Source organism: Callospermophilus lateralis, chromosome 19 (genome assembly GCF_048772815.1).
Source record: "Callospermophilus lateralis isolate mCalLat2 chromosome 19, mCalLat2.hap1, whole genome shotgun sequence".
Lineage (NCBI taxonomy): Eukaryota > Metazoa > Chordata > Mammalia > Rodentia > Sciuridae > Callospermophilus > Callospermophilus lateralis.
Window position 1 is genome coordinate 28370799 of NC_135323.1, and position 19177 is coordinate 28389975.

The window sequence follows — 19177 nt, forward strand, 5'->3', positions numbered from 1 at the left end:
GGACACCGAGCCCAGCTGGGACCGGAAGGGGGCGGTCGTGCGAGTGAGGGCGGCTGGGCCGGGCTGGAGGGGAGCCCGGGGTCCCGGGGGACTGGGCGGACTGGACGCCTGGAGGCGCGAGTCGGAGCACGGAGTCGCCCAGAGCTGGGGACACGGAGGGCGGGGAGGGGACTACCGGGCTCTCGGGGAGGCGCGCCCCTGGGAGTTCGGGTCTCACAGGACCTGGAGGCGCTGGGGGGACCTTGCCACCGCTCGCTGGCCCGGGTGTGAGTTCTGCTGGGGTCTGCGTCCCGGCGTAGGACTCTCTGGGCCCGTGGCTGCACTCGGGAGGAGTTTGCCTCCTAACTCTGCGTCTCTCCTCGCTTCTCAACTGGGCTCTCCCTTCCCGCAAGCTCCTGGGTCACTTGGAAGGGGTCCTTAGTGTAGCTGAAGAGGATTTACAGGACTTTCTTTTTCTGGAGCTCCGTCTTTCTGGGCCAGCTGCTGTCCTCCGCTGGCTTCACTTCCCTAAGTGCTAACAGCATTGAAATAGGATGTGTACAGAGGCGTGGACCCTGGAGGAACTAAAAATATTTCTGCGTGCCATCCTAGCTCCTTTAGAGTTCTAGAAAGTAGATTTTCTGGTAGCCAGAATCAGGGTCAGCTTAAGCTATTCGGGTAACCAGGCCCCTTGTTCATTTGCTGTGTGATCTTGGCCAAATTTTTGCCCTCTCTGGTGCGTTGATTCCTGGATGCCTAAACTGTAGACTGGCCTCAGAAGTCCTGTTAGGTCCTTCTGGGAAAGGGCTCAATTTTTTTTTTTTTTTTTTAAACCATTCCCTTGATTGTTGAGTAGGCTGAGAAAGACTCTACCTTCTGCTCTGCCCAGGCTGTTGGAGAATAAATCTGGCTATTTCCAGTCCCCAGCCACAGCACACAGAGTCAACATCTGTGCACTCGTTTTTCCTAACTGCTGTTTCTCAATTTAAAACCTGATCATCATCTTGTTGGCAAAGGTGCTTCGAATTTGTGTCGCTGAGTCAGCAGGCCCTTCAGATTTGCCTGGTTTTTGTTGTTTGCATTTCATATCAAGATGGGAACTCAAACAAGTTATTCCTCCTAAAGATCTGGTGTCTCCATCAAGAAGGGACAGTTTGTGCCAGCTCTCCGGAGAGACCAGGTGAGGGGCAGGGGGAACTTGATTTTGCTGCCAATGCAATCTAGTTTTTAGTAGAGAAGATAGGCACTGTGGAGGGTGCAGTTCCACCAGGATGAGAGAGATCCTGGGAATTATTGTTGATTGCTAGATAAATTCAGGTGGCTTATTGCCAACTCCTCCTGTCCAACCAGTCTTAGAGGATGCTTTTGACTTCGGGACACGCTCTATGGGATGGAGGACATAAGTCACGATTTATGTATTGGAATGGGAATTTTCATTTCTTTGGTTGCACAAACCTCTCCTGGGTGCCAGACAAGATCTCCATCTTCTGGGAACTTGTTTGGGTGGAAAGACAAGACACCCCACAGTTAGTAAGGAGACTTTGTCAGTGTGCTAGTGTGGCTCTAGGGGAACACAGGGCAGAGCCCTCTCTCAGAGGAGTAGGAAGTAGTAGGTCAGGAAAGTTCTAGATGGTGACCCCTAGCTGGGTTGTGGAGGAGGAGTGGAATTCGAAAGCAGGGAGGAAGCCCAGCAGGGCAGCAGCATTTGCAGAATCCTGAAGGTGTCCAGGCAGGGCTGGATCAACTTAGGTGGCTCTGTGACCAGAGCAGCAAGTGGGGTGAGGGCAGAGAAGGCTGGAAAGGTAGGTGGGGCAGAGTAAGTGGAGGGTCCTGACAGGTGCTGTGGTTTGTCCCCCAAAGGATCACATGCTGGAAACATGTGATCCCAGTGTGGTGGTGAGGTGGTGGAACTTTTAAGAGGTGGGGCCTTCTGGAAGGTCATTAGACCATGGGGGCCCACTTTCATGAATGGATGAATGGTTTTGTGGAGTGGATTGGGCCTTCCAGGAGTGACCGAGTTCTCCAGAGAGCAGGTTGATAGAGTGGCCACCCCACATGCTTGGGCACTCCTGTGCCTCAGTTTCCCTTTATACTTCTCCGTTATCCTTATCTGGATCCTCCAGCCATCAGAGTTAATGAGCCAGTTTTTTTTTTTTGTTTTTTTTTTGTTACCCAGTATCAGGTATTCTATTTAGCAACACACAGTAAACACCAGAGCTCTGGGGCATGGAGGAATTTTAGCACAAAAACTTCACTAGGGCCTTTTTCTTTTTTCTTTTCTTTTTTTTTTTTTTTAGGGGGGAGAGTACCTGGGATTGAACTCAGGTGCCCTCATCACTGAACCACATCCCCAGCCCTATTTTGTATTTTTTTAGAGACACGTCTCACTGAGTGGCTTGGGGCCTAGCTAAATAGCTGAGGCTGGCTTTGAATTCACAATCCTCCTGCTTCAGCCTTCTGAGCCTCTGGAATTACAGGCATGCACCACCGTGCACAGCGATACCTGTGTATTTCTAAGAAAAGTAAAAATATGAGGTTATATTGCTAAGATTTATGCAGACTGTTTGGTGTTGTTAGGCTCATGTGTTTATACTGCTGCATAAGATTGATGGTGTGAAGGGATCACCCTTCTCTCAGCTGATCATCATTGATGGGCACTTCGTTGCTTCCGTGGTTTGTTCTTTGAGCACCCTGCCCTGAATATTTCCATGCAAGTGTTGTGTTATGCCTTGGCAAGAACATAAACCGGAGGCTGGGCACAGTGATGCACGCCTGTCGTCCCAGCGGCTCAGAAGGTGGAGGCAGGAAGATCGCGAGTTTGAATGCAGCTTCAGCAATGGCCAGTTGCCAAGCAACTGAGACCCTGTCTCTAAAAAAAAAAAAAAAAAAAAAAAAGAACATAAATGTATGGAGTGGTATTTTGCTGGTCCTGGGGTAAGTAAATGTCAGTGTTTTGGATATGGGGCCTGGTTTGCCACCTGAGCATCAGCTGAGAGGCCAAACTCCACGTTTTCACCAAAACTTGCCCTTGGCAGACTTTTTTGTTTTGGCTAATTAAATGGGTGTGAAATGAGGTCTTTGGGATGGATCTTGGTTCTTAGGTCCCTGATCCCTGACATTGAACATCTCTTAGGTGTATTGACGTGTGTGTTTCCTGTGAAGTATTTGTTCATGTGTTTTGCCAGTATTTCTGTGGGGTTCTTGGTGCTTTTTAAAAATTGATTTATAGGAGTTCTGTATAAGTGTCTTTTGTTGATCAACCGATCTTTTGTTTTGGTACAGGGGGTTGAACTCATGGATGTCTAACCACTGGGCCACATCCCCCTCTTTATTTTGAGGCAGGATCTCACTAAGTTGTTTAGGGTCTTGCTAAGTTGCTGAGGCTATCTTTGAACTTATGATCCTCCTGCCTCAGCCTCCAGAACCGCTGGAATTACAGGTATCTGTCACTGCGCCTTTTTTTTTTTTTTTTTTTAAGTAATGAATATTCCAAATCTTAAACACTGGCTCAATTAAAAAACAAAACTGTAAGTCAAACAAAACACATGTGCAGGCCAGTTTGTCCTGTGTCAGTGTACCCTGTGTTGATGGAGAAGGACAAAGATTCTAGAGACAATTGGGTTTACTTGGCCCCTTAGTGTCTTGGGCAAATGCTTCTTTTCTTTGGCCACCTTTTCCTCAGTTAACCAAGTGCACGTGGTAGCTGCTGCTCTGGACTGCAGGACCAAGCAGGGACATTTAGAAGGTATTTAGCACAGAGCTTGGCAGAGGGGAAGCCTTGCCACCAGGGCCATTGCTGTTAGGCCTACCACTGTGTCGACCGCACCCCCAGTTTGGCCCTGGTAGGCCTGAGAACCAGGGCTGTGCTGCTGGTGGTCAGGTTGCTCTGGGCGAAGCAGGAATCACAGGTTCTTGATTCTGGAGGAGGTGCCCAGGGGCAGTTGTGGATGCTGGGGCCTGAACTCTGGGTACTCTGTGGCTTTCTGATTCACACTTGGAAGGTTCTCTTCAGACCTGCTCCTAAAGGGCTCAAGTGTGGCCCCTGTCAGAAGAGGAATGCTCACTTGGGATCTGGCCACCTAGAGTGCAAGGGACAGGTGATGTTTGGTTTCTCACCTTCTCACAGAAACTCAGGCCTGGCTTGAACAGTCACTTTCCAAGGCCAAAGCCCCAGCCCAAAGGGTCAGGGTTCCAGCACTTACCTGCATGCAGAAGGCCCTGAGTGCCATCCCCAGCACTACACCCAAAAAAGGGGGAAGAAGGCCCCTCAAAACCCCGTCTTACTGGACTTACGGGACAAGTGTAATCTTGAGGCTCTGGGATGGTTTGAATTTTACATTTTCTTGGAACTCGGGGATGTGTCTTGGCAAGAAGGTGCCATGGTAAGTTGACAAGGCCTGTCATTACCTAATAATTTGGTTTGGTGAGGGTTATGGTCTTCGGAAAGTGTTTGGTAAGCTAGGCTTGATGGCACATGCCTGTAGTTCCAGTAATTCAGGAGGCTGAGGCAGAAGGATCTCAAGTTTGAGGCCAGCCTCAGCAACTTGGTGAGATCCTACCTCAAAATAAAATTTTTGAAAAAGGGCTTGGGAAGTAGCTCAGTGGCAGGGAATCTGCCTAGTGTACTGAAGGCCCTGCCTTCACCCCCTAGTGCTAAACACAGACACAGAGCATTTGGTGTTTTATTTATCTATATTTTGGTACTGGGGATTGAACCCAGGGGTGCTTGGTCACTGAGCTGCACCCCAGCCCTTTCTGTTTTTTGTCTTGAGATGGTCTTGATAAGTTGCTGAGGACCTTGCAAAATTGCTGAGGCTGATCTTGAACTTGTGTGTGATCCTTTTGCTTCAGCCTCTGGAACTGCTGGGATTACAAGTGTGTACTGGTGCACTTGGCAGCGTTTGGTATTTGAGACTTTTCTATATGTAGAAGTGTGAATATTCATGCTGTAGAATTTTTTTTTCTTTTGTGGGACCGGGGATTGAATCCAGGGCCTTGTGCATGCTAGGCAAGCACTCTACCAACTGAGCTATATCTACTCAGCCTCATGCTGTAGAATTTCTGACAGCGTTTTTTTTTTTGTTTTGTTTTGTTTTGTTTTGTTTTAAGTGGTGGTGCTGGGGATTGAACCCAGGGCTTTCTGGTTGTTATTACCGACCTGTACTACAGCACCTCAGAAGGGTTTTGTCCTTCCCAGCAGTGTGAAGTATTGGCTGTTGCCAGCACTGAGGACTGAAATTAAGTAAATTTTGCAAGTTCATATGCAGAAAAAAAACAACTCCCATTGTATCTAATTGTTTTCTTTTTTTTAAACATTTTTTTTTTTTTTTTTAGTTGGACACAATATCTTTCTGTGTTTATTTTTATGTGGTGCTGAAGATCAAACCCAGTACCTCACACATGTGAGGCAAGTACTCTACCACTGAGCCACAACCCCGCCCTTATTTTTTTCTTTATTTGCATTGTTGGGAATCAACTTTGGGGTGTTGGCATGCAAGGCAAGCACTTGACTACTAAACTACACCTCCGGCCCTAATCTTTTTCCATTTGTTTGTCTGGTACCAGGGATTGAGCCCAGGGGCACTTAACCACTGAACCCCAGGCCCCCACCTTCCTTTTTTATTTTATTTTATTTTTGAAGACTGGGAGGGTCTAAGTTGCTTAGGACCTTGCTAAATTGCTGAGACTGGCTTTGAATTTGTGTTTCTACTGCCTCAGCCTCCTGAGTCTCTGAAATCACAGGCTTGCACCACCACACAGGTTCTGTTGTTTGTTTTTTGTGGTACTGGGGACAGAACCCCGGACCTCAGACATGTTAGGCAAGCCCACTGAGCTACATCCCCAGCTTTTTTATATTTTAGTTTGAGGTAGGGTCTTGCTAAGTTGCTGAAGGACTTGCTGAATCTCTGAGGCTGGCCTTGAATTTTCAGTCCTCCTTTCTCAACCTCCCAAGTTGCTGGAATTACAGGCATGTGCCACTGCACCTAGCTTTAATTTATATTTTCTAAACAAAATTTCTACTAAAGTAGAATGTGTCTTTTGATTAGTTTGTATTCAGAATCTGATTTTCCCAAGTCTTTGGAGAGGCTTCCTAACAGGGCCCCATCTGCACTTATCTTCGAAGGTCATGTTCTGCGTATAGGTCATGCTTGTGGTGTATGATGTGGGGTGTGGAGCTTCAGGCCCTTGCTTCTTGGAAAGCATCTAAAGGACTGAGGTAGCTCGGGAAAATGGGTTGGGGGCAGTGGTGCAAGCCTGTAATCCCAGCTATGTGGTGGGGCAGGAGGATAGCAGATTAGAGGCTAGCCTGGGTAATTTAGTGAGACCCTGTCTCAATAGAAAAAGGGCCAGGGATGTAGCTCAGTGGGAAGGTGTTCCTGTGTTCAATCCCCAGTGCCTCCTCCGTCTCCTCCCAAAAAAAGAACAAGAAAGAAAATAAAATTGCTTGAGGGGTAAGGTGGATTTGGTTGGAAAGTTTGTCCTATGCTGGGGAATCAGGTGGGAAGAGGTCTCGAAGTCCCCTGGTTGTACTAGTTTCCAATCAATAGTGTTTGGAACTCTATGCTTGCTTTTTTTTTTAATATTTATTTTTTAGTTGTAGGTGGACACAATATCTTTATTTCATTTTTATGTGGTGCTGAGGATCGAACCCAAGGCCCCAAGTGTGCTAGGCAAGCACTCTACCACTGAGCCACAACCCCAGCCCTCTATGCTTTCTTTTTAATGCAGTTCTAGGAAAGGAACCCTGGTCTTATGCATGCTAGTAAAGTGCTCTGCCTGCAACCAGAGTCCATCCCCAGTCCTCCAGGCTTTTTAAAACTGAGCTTATATAAAGTAGAAAGAACATCATGGACTTCATGGTTGGATAGACTGGGTGCTTGATCTTGGGTAAATACTTAATCTCCTGGGGCTTTAGTTCACTTGTCTGTAAAATAGGGATAATTCCTACTTTTTTTTTTTTTTTTTTGGTACTGAAGATTAAACCAGGGATGCAGCTAACACTGAGCTACATCAACCCTCTTTATTTTTATTTATTTATTTTGGTTTTAGGGAGTGAACCCAGGGGTGCTTAATCATATCCCTAGCCCTTTTTTATATTTTTATTTTGGGATGGGGTCTCACTAAGTTGCTTAAGGCCTCCCTAAATTGCTGAGGCCGACCTTGAACTTGTGCTCCTCCTTCAGCCTCCTGAAGGATTACAGGTGTGTACCGCAGCACTGGGCTTAATTCCTACCTTTGAATGAGGCTGAGGGGGTTGAGAGGGTTGGTGAGAAAAACATCAGGCATACTGCTCACCACACAGTAGGTGTGTTGTGTGCTTACCCACCTGAGAGTTCAGTGTATTCTGAAGTTACGGATTCTGCATTTCTTTCTCTTGGGTCCTTAGGACTTTCATAAGCTTTTCATAAACATTTCAAGACTGATTCGTATTTCCTCATGAAGACCTTCCCTGATTGATTGAATTCCTGTGTTGGGGCTGGGGTTTAACCTAGTATGTGTGAAGCCCTGGGTTGAATCTCAAGTATTGGGAGAATGTTCCCATGTTGTGGGGTAAGTTGCCTCCAGATTGAAGCTTTTTTCCACAGCTAATTATAATAATAATTTTCACAATTAAGAACACCCTAAATGGCCCCCTCACTAGGCTCTGAAACAAATTAGGTTATTGAATTCCAGCTCTGAGGTGACTGTGGCTGTTCTGGAGACCAGGGCTGTGTTGTGCCTCATTGCTGGGATCTGGCACTGAAGGTTACCCCTCCCTTGTCCTTGGTTTCAGACCCCGCGCAGTGCTGGACTTTTGAGGAGCTGCAGCCCCAGCTTGGGGTGGGCCAGACTCTGCCCTCCAGTAGTTCCCTGCTCCAGTGGGGAGACCAAATCCAGTAAGTGCAGTCGTGGGGGCCTCAGTGTGGCTTCTGTAGCAAAGTGCACAGGAGGGTGGAGTCATTTCTCACTGAGAGGCTGTGCATCCAGGGCTCAGAAGGACAGGGGTTGAGTCTGGAAAGATGGGCTTGCTTGCTCGAGGCATCCCGTAGAAAGAGGGTGGAAGCCTGAACTCAGGCACCAGTGAGATCAGTGGCGGGGGTTGGGAGTAGCCAGAGTGTTCTGGGGCTTTCTAGAATTGGATGTGGCTGAACATAAAGTTCCAAAACTGGAGAGCTCGGTGTGAGTGGGAACAGGGCTGGTTGCCGAGCAGATCGCTAGCCATGTCATCCTGTCTTGAGTTTTCAGCACCCTGGCAGGGCTTGTACCCCAGGGGTCCTGGGTATGTGGGAGCTTTATACCCTGACAGAACATGCTGAAACACACCCCAAGGCTGATGATTCTGGAGGTCCTGGCTGCCTGAGAGGTGAGCGACACCTCAGGAGGACCTGGCTCTGAAACCAGTCCTCTGATTTGTGCTGCAGTGTGGTTGGAGACTTGTAATTGCAGACACTGAGCTAGGCCAGCCACCCCTGGGGCCCAAGGTGCGATCCTTAATTGGAGGCTTTGGCAGCTGCCAAAAGGAGGCCAGGCACCCACAGGTGGCTCAGTGCTTTCAGGCCTGGTGCACCTCTATTTCATGGCAGCCCTTTGCTGCCATCCTTCAGCCATACTTTGGGGGGTGGGTGGGTTTTAGAGGGGAAGGGAGGGAGGCTGGGACTTGTGAGCATCTGCTGTGGGCCTAACGCTGTGTGCAGATTTATGCTGCTGGTCTGTCTGAATCCCCACAAGCAGCACGAGGAAGGGCTGTCCATATCTCTGTTCTCAGTGAGAGCGAGCAGGCTCTGTGAACCCAGGTGCCTTTGGTGAAATGACACAGTGGGCCTGTGGCAGCCATACCTCATCTTTTTCTCAGGCTACTCTAGACCTTACTTGCTGCTAGGCAATAGACTTGGCCTTCTTGTTGAAGCCCTGAGTGTAGTGCATTCTGGAGTCAGTGGCAGAAGCCCCAGCAGCCAGCCCCGTCTCTAGCCTGTGAGCAAGTTTTTGCAACCACCTGGGTCTCTGTTTCTGTACCTACCAAATGGGGATGGAATTTGTCATTTGTACTTAAGGAAGTGGTTGTGGGAATCAGCAGATTGTGTGAACTGGACCCTATCAACATAGAGTCCTGAGTAGGGTCCCGCATGGGTGTGCTCTGACTGCTTGAAATTCGGCCCCCTCCCTTCCTTCCCTTTCTGATCTGGAGCTCAAGGCTGATCCTCCTGAGTCTTCCTCTCTAATGAAATGGCCTTCAATCTGGGTTTGCTCTGCATAGCCACTTAGTAGTACATGTGTGACCTTGAATCAAGTCCCCTGATTTCCTCTCCTAAAGTGGGACAAATGCTGCCTTGTTACCAGGCATGGTGGCACACGCCTAGAATCCCAGTAACTCTGGAGGTGTGAGGCAGGAGGCTCACAAGTTTGAGGCCAGCCTGGGTTAACTTAGCAAAACCCTGTCTCAAATTAAAAAAAAAAAAAAAAAAAAAAAAAAAAAAAGGTCTGGTGTCGCAGCTCAGTGGTAAAGTGCCCCTGGTTTCAGTCCACGATACCAAAAAAAATAAAAAGTGCCATCTTGTCAGCCTAGGGATTAACAGAGACAAGTAATTTTGGTTTTGGGGGGTTTTCTTTGTATTTTTTTTTTAATTTGTTTTTAATTTTTTTTAGTTGTAGATGGACACAATACCTTTATTTTCTTTATTTACTTTTATGTTGTGCTGAGAATGGAACCCAATGCCTCACACTTGGTAGGCAAGCGCTCTGCCACTGAGCCACAACTCCAGCCCCTTCTTTTGGTATAGTCACTAAGTGTTGGACTCTGTTTTTGTACCAGTGCTCAGGGGCCGTCACAATATGGTGTGCTGGAAGACCTCTCTTGGGATAGCTGCAGGTGCATCCTGGTGTCCTCGCCCAAGGCCACTTAGCCGGATTCCAAACTAGGGTGTGTTGGATACTGAGCACATAGCGAGGCCCCTGCTATGGGCAGCAGCCATCTGCTGGCCAGCAGGACATGGACCAGCTTCGTGCTTGTGTGTAGCTGCCTGGTCAGTAGAGTTCTTGTCTGTGACAGGTGACTGGGAGAAGCTGTCCTGGGAGACCATTGGTCAGGAAGGCCCAGGCATAGGGAGTTGGATGTGGGAGGCTGGAAAAGGCATTTTGATGTTTATCTGGGATGTCCCTTGTGGTCAGTGATGCTGAGGGCACCTGGAGACCTGGAGGAGCCAGACCTGAGCTTCAGCCTCAGGTCTGCCCCTGTCCCTGGGGGTCCTGGGCTTCTGGTCCTTCCTGAGACAGAGCTTCCTCATCTATAGTAATAGTGGGTGTTCACTTGTACCTCCCTGCACCGGGAGCTCTGGATGCCTCACGCATCATGGGCTTAACCACAAGGATTTGTGGGGACTCAAAAATATAGACGGTGAAAGGATCAACTGAGGATTTGGGTCAGAGGAAAGTCATTGGTAACAAGTTGGGCTAATGTTTAGCAACCCAAATTACATCTTCCTATAGGGAAGTAGCTACAGAAACAACTAGGAATTCATCCTGGCTGACAGAACAGAGACCCATCAGGTACTTGCTTATTCACATGCCCCCAGGGAGAAGGCCTGATCCTCAGCGCCAGCCTCAGATGTGCATGAGTAACTAACTGCTGTGACTGTCCTGTTCCCAGGTCTGCTGGAGGCGCCGGGCAATGAACCTGAGACTGCAGCCCAGAGTGGTCTGAAGGCATCGGGGAAGCAGAGGGAGTCCTGGGGAAGATGGCCATGGCCCCAAGTCCTTCCCTGGCACAGGTGTACACCAGCCCTGTGGCAGTGGCTGTGTGGGAATGGCAGGATGGGCTGGGGACCTGGCACCCCTACAGTGCCACCGTCTGTAGCTACATCGAACAACAGTTTGTCCAGCAGAAGGGCCAGCGGTTCGGGCTGGGGAGCCTGGCCCACAGCATCCCTTTAGGCCAGGCTGACCCCTCACTGGCCCCTTATATTATCGACCTCCCCAGTTGGACCCAGTTCCGCCAGGACACTGGTAAGACTTCTGTCTCTGGTACACGTCTGAATGCCTCTTTTGGGCCAGGTGCTGTGCTGTGGGGGTTGTGGATGTGACTTGCAGAGCTTAATCCTACTCCTGAAACAACACTACTGGGGTTTAGGGGCTGTGCAGGAAAACGGCTTTCCCCAGATGACTCATAGAGGACGTGCTGTAGGAGCACGTTGGCCAGTTGCGGCTCACTCTTTCCCCCTGTCTCCCAAACCAGGAATGTCTGCCCTGGCCTTCAGGGCTCTGAGGTCCCCGGCTGAGGGAGGCGCTCTCTGTGGTGCTGTGAGGGCCTGGAGGTGCGCTTGCTCCTCCGCTCAGTGACTGGACCTGGGCAGGGTACTTTGCTCCTGCGCATTTGTGTTTGCTCCTCTTATTTTGTTTGTGCTGGGAATTGACTCCAGGGACACTTTACCACTGAGCCACATGTCCCCAGGCCTACTTATTTTTATTTGAGACAGGGTCTTGCTAAATTGCTCAGGGCCTCATAAGTTGCTAAGGATGGCTTTGAATTTGGGATCCTCCTCTGCCTCAGCCTCCTGAGTTGCTGAAGTTGCAGTGTGTGCCACCGAGCCCATCTACTTCTGTAATTTTAAATCTGTGATGTGTTTGGATTAGTATTACTGAAAATGGGGCCATCAGCTTCCTTTGGAGCTATCCCTCTCCCTTTAATCTGGTGGTTCTTGATTGGGGTAACTTTTGTTCTCGGGGACATTTGACAGAGTTTAGAGACTTTTTTGGTTTTCATGATTGGGTGGGCAGGGGTTGCTGTCATCCAGTGGGTAGAAACCAGGGACCCTGTTCAGCATCCTAACAGAGCACAGGGCAGGTGGGTGTGGATGACAGTCCCTAGCTTCATGGTGTGCCCAGGAGAACAAAATTTGTTCTTTGGGGCCCACCAGGCCTTTGCCCCGTATAACAAACCCTTGCTGTCTGGGGCCAGGTCTGCATCCAGGCTGAACACAAAATTTGAGAAAGAGAGGACTGATGACACATGGTGGATGGCAGTAGACAACTATATGTGCTCACCAGGCTGCGAACTGTTAGGTACTGGCTGAGGCCACTTTGAAGTTTCAGCTCGGCCAGCCAGGTCACTGGGACAGACAGACCAACCTACAGAGCAGGAGGACCTTACCATTCCCTGGAAGGACTTTGACCTTTATTCTGAAAGGGGGAGCCATGCTTAGACAGTAGAGTGACATGTGGTTTGGGGGCTAAGGGTGTCACCGCTTCCCCAAAGCTGGAATCCAGGCAAAGGCTAAGGTCAGGAGACTGAATTATCAGAAGGAAATTACTACTGGGCCCTGTGGTACATGTCTATAATCCCAGCAACTCTGGAGGCTGAGGCAGGAGGATTGCAAGTTCAAAGCCAGCCTCAGCAAATTTGCGAGGCCCTAAGCAACTCAGCAAGACCCTGTCTCAAAATAAAAAACTAAAAACAGGCTGGAGATGTGACTCATTGGTTAAGCACCCTGGATTTAAGCCCTGTACAAAAAAAAGAATATTTTGAGGGTTGGGGATGGAACTCAGTGGTACAGCACATGCTTAGCATGCTTAAGGCTCTGGGTTCAGTCCCCAGCACCAAAAATTATTATTATTCATTCTAAAAAGCCTTAACAAATCTGAGCCATATTATTTGACCTAAACATCTAGCATTACCTCTTTGCCAAGGAATGTGAATCTCCCTCCCTCTGTCACTTGATCCTTTGGGCCCCAGTTTCTTTGCCTAGAGAGCTTTTACACAAACCCATAAAAGAATAACCAGCACAGCTGGGGGGTGGCACATGTCTATAATCACAGTGGTTTTGGAGGCCGAAACAGGAGAATTGATGGCAAGTTTGAGACCAGCCTCAGCATCTTAGCTGAGGCTATCTCAGAATAGAAAGGGTTGAGATGCAGCTTTACACTGTTGGGTTCAGTTTTCAATAATAGGGAGGAAAAAAGAATAGCCAACACCAATCCTTAGGTACCTGCACTTTATTTTGTTTGGCTGTGGGGATGTATCTAGTGGGATAGCACATGCTTAGCATGCATTTGACCCTGGGTTTGTCCCCAGCTCCAAAAAAAAAGCGATTCCCCGGGTTTGGGGTTGACTATCCGCTCTGGGTTCACGGGTCCTGCTCCTCTTAAACAGGCACCATGCGGGCTGTGCGCAGGCACCTGTTCCCCCAGCACTCAGCCCCAGGCCGGGGCATCACCTGGGAGTGGCTGAGTGACGACGGCTCCTGGACTGCCTATGAAGCCAGCGTCTGCGACTATCTGGAGCAGCAGGTGGCCAGGGGCAACCAGCTTGTGGACTTGGCTCCCCTGGGCTACAACTACACTGTCAACTATGCCACCCACACGCAAACCAACAAGACATCCAGCTTTTGCCGGAGTGTGCGGCGCCAGGCAGGGCCGCCTTACCCAGTGACCACTGTCATTGCCCCACCGGGCCACACCGGAGTCGCCTGCTCTTGCCATCAGTGCCTCCACGGCAGCGGAACTGGCCCTGTGTCAGGCCGCTACCGCCACTCCATGACTAATCTCCCTGCGTACCCTGTGCCTCAGGGCTCCCACAGGACCGCTATTGTCTTTGGGGCCCACCAGGCCTTTGCCCCATACAACAAACCCTCGCTCTCTGGGGCCAGGTCTGCACCCAGGCTGAACACGACCAACCCCTGGGGTGGGGCACCTCCCGCCCTGGGGAGCCAGCCCTTTTTCCGCTCCAGCCTCTCCCATCTGGGACCGCAGCTCCTGCCCCCAGGACCGTCCACTTCAGGTGGAGCCAGGTATCTCATGTTACCGCTGGTCTTTCTGTCCTCCCTTCAGGTCTTGTCTGCAGATGGGAAGATGTGGCTGGTTGCCTGCCCCCTTGGTTGTCCCTGTTGTATATTGTCTTTGCTGTGTCACGGGGTTGCTGAGGTGTCATGGTCCTCCATAGCCTGGCATCCCATGGAGCTGCCTGGCATCCCGTGGAGCTACCTGACCTTTGATTCTTGAGTCTCAGTAGCTGCCACATGGGTTAAAATCAGCAGTTCTTCCATTTCCTCAGGATATAGGGCTCTGTGAAACTGAGTTCTAGACCTTTGACCTGCACTTGTCCCCATGGCTAGTGCTGTCCGTACCCGGCACATTTTCGGTAACTAGGGATGAACTGATTCTCAGTGCCAGGCGCCAAAGATGTAGAGAGAGAAGGTGTACCTCTGATCCCTAAGCCCACAGTCTAGGTCGCAGGAGAGGCTGGAGCTCAGGGTAAGGAGAAGAATGTTGAAGTATGTGGCTCTGTGGCCAGTGGTGGCACTAGTGATACAGCTACCAGATTGGTGCAGTCCAGCCCAGAGTATCTTTTTTTTTTTTTTTTTGTACTGGTGATTGAACCCTCAGTCACTTAACCACTGAGCCACATCCCCAGCTCCCTTTTTTTTTTTTAAAAATATTTATTTTTTTTTAGTTGTAGTCGGACACAATACCTTTATACCATCCATAAATTTTTATGTGGTGCTGAGGATCGAACACAGGGCCCTGCATATGCTAAGGGAGCGCTCTACCGCTGAGCCACAATCCCAGCCCCCCAGCTCCTTTTTTAATGTTTTATTTTGCAACAGTGTCTCTTAAGTCCTTAGGGCCTTGCTAAGTTGCTGAGGCTAGCCTGGAGCTTGGTGATCCTCCTGTCTCAACTTCCAAAGTCACTGAAATTACAGGCATGTGCCACTGCATCTGATAGCATTTATATTTTCAAATTGTATTTAATTTTGTGATACTGGGAATTAAACCAAAGTGTGCTCTGTTACTAAACGATAGCCCTAATTCTTTTTTATTTTGAGAAAGGGTCTTATTGAGTTGCCCAGGCTGGCCTCCAATTTGTGATCCTCCCGTCTCAGCCTCCTCAGTAGATGGGATTATGCTAAGCCAGGCACCTCCTGGGGCTTCTTAAATTCTTACAAATTACTTTGAGGCAAATTTGTAAATAGCATTAGAGCTGGGATTCTGGGATTTAGTCAGGTGATTTGTTTCCTTCTCATGGTACAAAGCTCTCATTAGTCTCCCCCTAATATTTGTTGTGGTTTTTGCTCCCCACCTGAGGGTCTCAGACCCTCTTGGCCCTATTAGTGCAGGCTAGGCAAGTGACAAGGAGGAGGTAGATGGGCCCATGGTGTTTCCCTCTGGTGCTGGGTGGACCTCACATGTCACAGCTTGCCCTGCACCAAAGCCAGGAGGAACCAGGCCAACCTGCTGCTCGGCCGCTCGCTCGGGTGGAGCCGCTTCAGAGCGCCTGCCTCCCGGGATGGGTGTGCATCCCTCTTCCTCCAGTGGCTGGGGCTGGGAGGGTGTGACTGCACTGTGTGCACCTCTCCAGGCTTTGGAAAACAAGGCTTGTCCTGGGCCTAGTTTGTAATGTGACCTTCCTCAGTTTCAGGGGCTTGATTAAAAATCATCTCTTACCCCAGCAGGCCGGGAGAAAGAGCAATCCTTGGCACTGTGTCCTCCTGGGGCTGTGGTAGAGTTCTCAAAGCCAAGTGAATGTCAACAGCACTGGGTGAAAGTTACTTGGCACGTGGAGGGAAGAGGTGGGAGGACAGGCAGTGCAAGTCCAGACCACAGCCAGGGCTGGGGGGAGCCCAAGAGAGTGTCGGTAGCACCTGGGCTGCCATCTGAGCTAGTGGCAGTGCAGGCTGTTGGGGAGCCCTTGTCTGTTTTTGGAATGCCTGGGCTGCTTTTTTTTTTTTTTTGCTGCGCTGGGGAGCACACCCAGACCCTGAGCCTGTCGGCAAGCGCTCTGCCACCGCCGCACCCTCAGCCCCATGCATGTGGTCCTCCATTGCTTCTTGCTCAATCTGAGTGAAACCAGCTTTGTGATTCTTCTCGTGCCCCCAGGAATGTGCAGTAATATGTGGCAGGCTGGGCATTTGTAACTGAGCTGCTGGGTTTAAGTACATTTCCTGGTAGCTGAAGTTTATCCCTTTAAGCACCAAAACTTGTGTTGTGATGAGGGAGGGTGAAACTGCAACGTGTGTCACGCACACTCCTGTCTTTTGTAAGAGAGAGAGTGACAACTTGCCAACTTGCTTGGCATTTTTTTTTTTTTTTTTGGTACTGGGGTTTGAACTCGGGTACCTAACTACTGAGCCACATCCCCAGCCCCACCCCTTTAAAAAATATTTAGAGAAAAGGGCTAAATTGCTTTAGGGCCTTGTTAAGTGCTGAGGTTGGCTTTTAGCTCTCAATCCCTCTGCCTCAGCCTCCTGAGCTGCGGGATTGCAGGTTGCTCCACACATGCAGCATGATCGACTGTGGAGCCTGGTGCTGGGCTATGGAGCCTGGTGCTGGGTTGGCCTGTGGGCGCTGCCCTCCCTCACTAAACGGCCTCACCACGTGGCGCTCCTGGTTTGCTTGCATCTGTTGTTTTTGCTGCCGCCGCTGCTATCCTGGCCTGGGAGACGACTCCCCCCCTCCCCGTGCTGGCTGGGCATTCTGGCTGTGGCTATCCTTAGGCCTGTGGGATTGGAGTCCTGGGTGTAGCAAGAGCCTTGCTCGTAGTTTGTCTTGGGCCTTTGGATAAGTGCTGGTTCTTTTCCATGGTGGTTTTCCTCTCCGGATTCAGGAGTTGGGCTGGCCGATTTGTTCCCTTTTGTTCTGATCTTGTTGCTTTGCAGGGTTTACTGGCGGCCTGCCTTTTGTTCCCTCTGCTCCATGGAGACCTGGGGAGCCCAGTGTTTGTGGAGGGCTTAGAGTTAGCAGCAGGGAAACTGGAGCTCAGGAGGGGTCTTGCATGCCCAGGGCGCACAGCTCACACAGTTGGAGGTGCTGAGAATAGTGTCTCAGGCCTCACATTCTGGGCTCTTTGTGTGACAGGTGCCTTATGTGTGCCAGGTTGGCACTGGCTGCCAGTTGAAGGTGGGGTGGGGGTGGAAGAAGCTTTGGTTGTCCTTCCCTTCAGCCTCCTCATTCTGCTCCTGAGCCATCTCAGGATGGCGGACAGGTAAATGTACTCCAGTCTGTCCTCCTGTGCTCCAGTCTGTCCTCCTCCTGCGACTTCCTGAACACAGCAGGAACTTGTGTGGAGGAGGGGCTAGATAAAGACAATTGGAGAATTTTCTACAGAACCTGGCCACGCTTCCTGGTCTCAGTCGCTGGAAGCCTCACTGTAGGATCTCTGCTCTAGGCCTTGGTGATAGAACCAAAAAAGCAGACTTTCTGCCCAGATGTGCACCTTTCCCTGGGAGGGAGGGCTCCACTTCCTGGGGTCTTTCCATGAGGGGAGCAGCCATTTCTGGAGGATATTTGAGCTTGGCCCCTCTAGCCCACTGTGTTCTGACTCATTTGAAGCTGCAGAGTCAAGCTTGGGTTTTTCTGGCCTCTTAGCTGAGGCCGCAGCTCTTTGCTCCCTGGAGAACTGGGCTGGGAAATAAGCAGGAGTCTCAGTGCCTTCACTTAGGAGCCTCAGAGTCATTAGGTGATCACCTTCCTCTAAGAGAGAAGACAGTTGAAGCATCTCAGGAAGGAGCTTGGCTTGCTTATAATGGCAAAGACCTCAGCCCAGGTGGCCAGCTCCCAGTCCTTTTTGCATGATCAGAACACCCTGGTCCATTTTCTACTCCTGCCTTTGGGCTTAGAGTAGTGAGGGAGGCAGGAGGCTGGGCTTTGTGTAGCCCAGCCATGCAGGGCATCTTGTGGGGAAGACAGCAAGAAATACACAACCTCCATCTTAGCTCAGGTGAACGCGGGAGCCCTGGCCTTCCCAGCCTACAGAACCCAGGCTGTCCTGGGGAGCTCCCGTGTGGGGACCATGTGGTGGGAGGGTTTTGTATTCTTGATATTTCATCATCTCTAACGGGCAGGGATGGATGGGAGGTCCCAGGCTGGAGGGAGGAGGAGTTGGCAAGAGTTCCTTCCCCAGTTGTTCTCAGTGGATAGTTGGCCCCAAACTAGTGGTATGCATTGTTACCATTTTAAACAGTTGAGGATTTACAACCAAATGAATGAGTTTTAACATAGTCACTCTGGGAAGCAGAATCTTCATTTTAAAAATTTATTTTTTTTGCAGTGCTAGGAATAGAACCCAGGGCCTTGCATGCCCTAGGCATTTGCTATGCCCCTGAGTTATAACCCCAGCCTAAGATCCCTTAAATTAAAAAAAAAATAATTAAAAAAAAAGTGCATACCTGTAATCCCAGTGGCTGGGGAGACTGAGGCAGGAGGATTGTGAGTTCAAGGCGCTAAGCTACTCAGTGAGAACTAGGGATGTGGCATAGTAGTTGAGTGCCCCGGAGTTCAATCCCTGGTGGTCCCCCCCCCCCAAAAAAAAAAAAAGCAAATCCCAAAAACCTTTTTGGTATGAATTTTAGATTTATAGAAAAGTTACAAAAATAGTACAGTTTCCATAGCGCTCTCATCAGATGCCATCTCATGGGCACAGTGGGGCAAGCCTGTCATCCTAGCTACTCAGAAGGCTGAGGCATGAGGATGGCATGTTTGAGGCCAGTCTGGGCAAATTAGGAAGATCCTGTCTCAAAAAAAATTTAAACACTGCAGATATAAGTCAGTGGTAGGTACTTGCGTAGCACACACAGGTTCTGGGTTCAGTGTTTACTACCACAGATGTATTCTGGGGGTGGATGTCCCACCCTTGAACTGCTTGATCAGACTCTCTGGGCAGCAGTGGTGTTTTGTGTGGTGGTGTTGGGCTGGAACCCAGGGCCTCCACGGCCAGGCGAGTGCTGCACCCCTGAGCTGCACCCCGACTCCATGCGTCTCACTTGAACATCTCAACCATGGTGTCCTCAGAATCAGGAGGTAACCCTGTTGGACTCACCATTTTCTGCTCCTGCCCTCTTTCTATCCCAGGGCCCTGCTTTACCAGCCATTGCCATTCTCCTCTCTCCAGGTGGAACCAATCCCAGTCAGTCTTTCAAAGCTCACCACTTTAACAAGGTGCTTGATCAAATGTTTCTTTTTTTTTTTTTTTTTTAAAGAGAGAGGAGAGGGGGAGAGAGAGTTTTTCATATTTATTTTTTAGTTATCGGCGGACACAACATCTTTGTTTTGTATGTGGTGCTGAGGATCGAACCCGGGCCGCACTCATGCCAGGCGAGCCCGCTACCGCTTGAGCCACATCCCCAGCCCCAGATCAAATGTTTCTTGATTTGGGTTTGTATGATCTTTTTCCACGATTGGACTAAGACATGCATTTTTTAGCAGGAATCTCACAATAACAATGATAAATCCC

The 19177-nt window shown here is 49.8% G+C and overlaps 1 protein-coding gene across 11 annotated transcripts in view; it reads left to right on the top strand.

The window, feature by feature from the left end:
• The first annotated feature begins 145 nt into the window (after window positions 1-145).
• Window positions 146-19177, top strand: part of Dtx2 (deltex E3 ubiquitin ligase 2) — a 32057-nt gene continuing 13025 nt past the window's right edge. For 2 of the 11 annotated variants that reach the window (XM_076840833.2, XM_077106109.1), the window contains exons 1-4: window positions 7080-7181; window positions 7754-7856; window positions 10604-10959; window positions 13103-13739. In XM_076840833.2, coding sequence (XP_076696948.2) covers window positions 10692-10959; window positions 13103-13739 — 905 coding nt within the window. In that variant the 5' untranslated portion in view covers window positions 7080-7181; window positions 7754-7856; window positions 10604-10691. Of the gene's footprint in view, window positions 1160-3487; window positions 4362-7079; window positions 7182-7753; window positions 7857-7958; window positions 8324-10298; window positions 10504-10603; window positions 10960-13102; window positions 13740-19177 lie in introns of those variants that run through there. The other 9 variants (XM_076840836.2, XM_076840837.2, XM_076840838.2 and 6 more) reach the window with 9 other exon arrangements.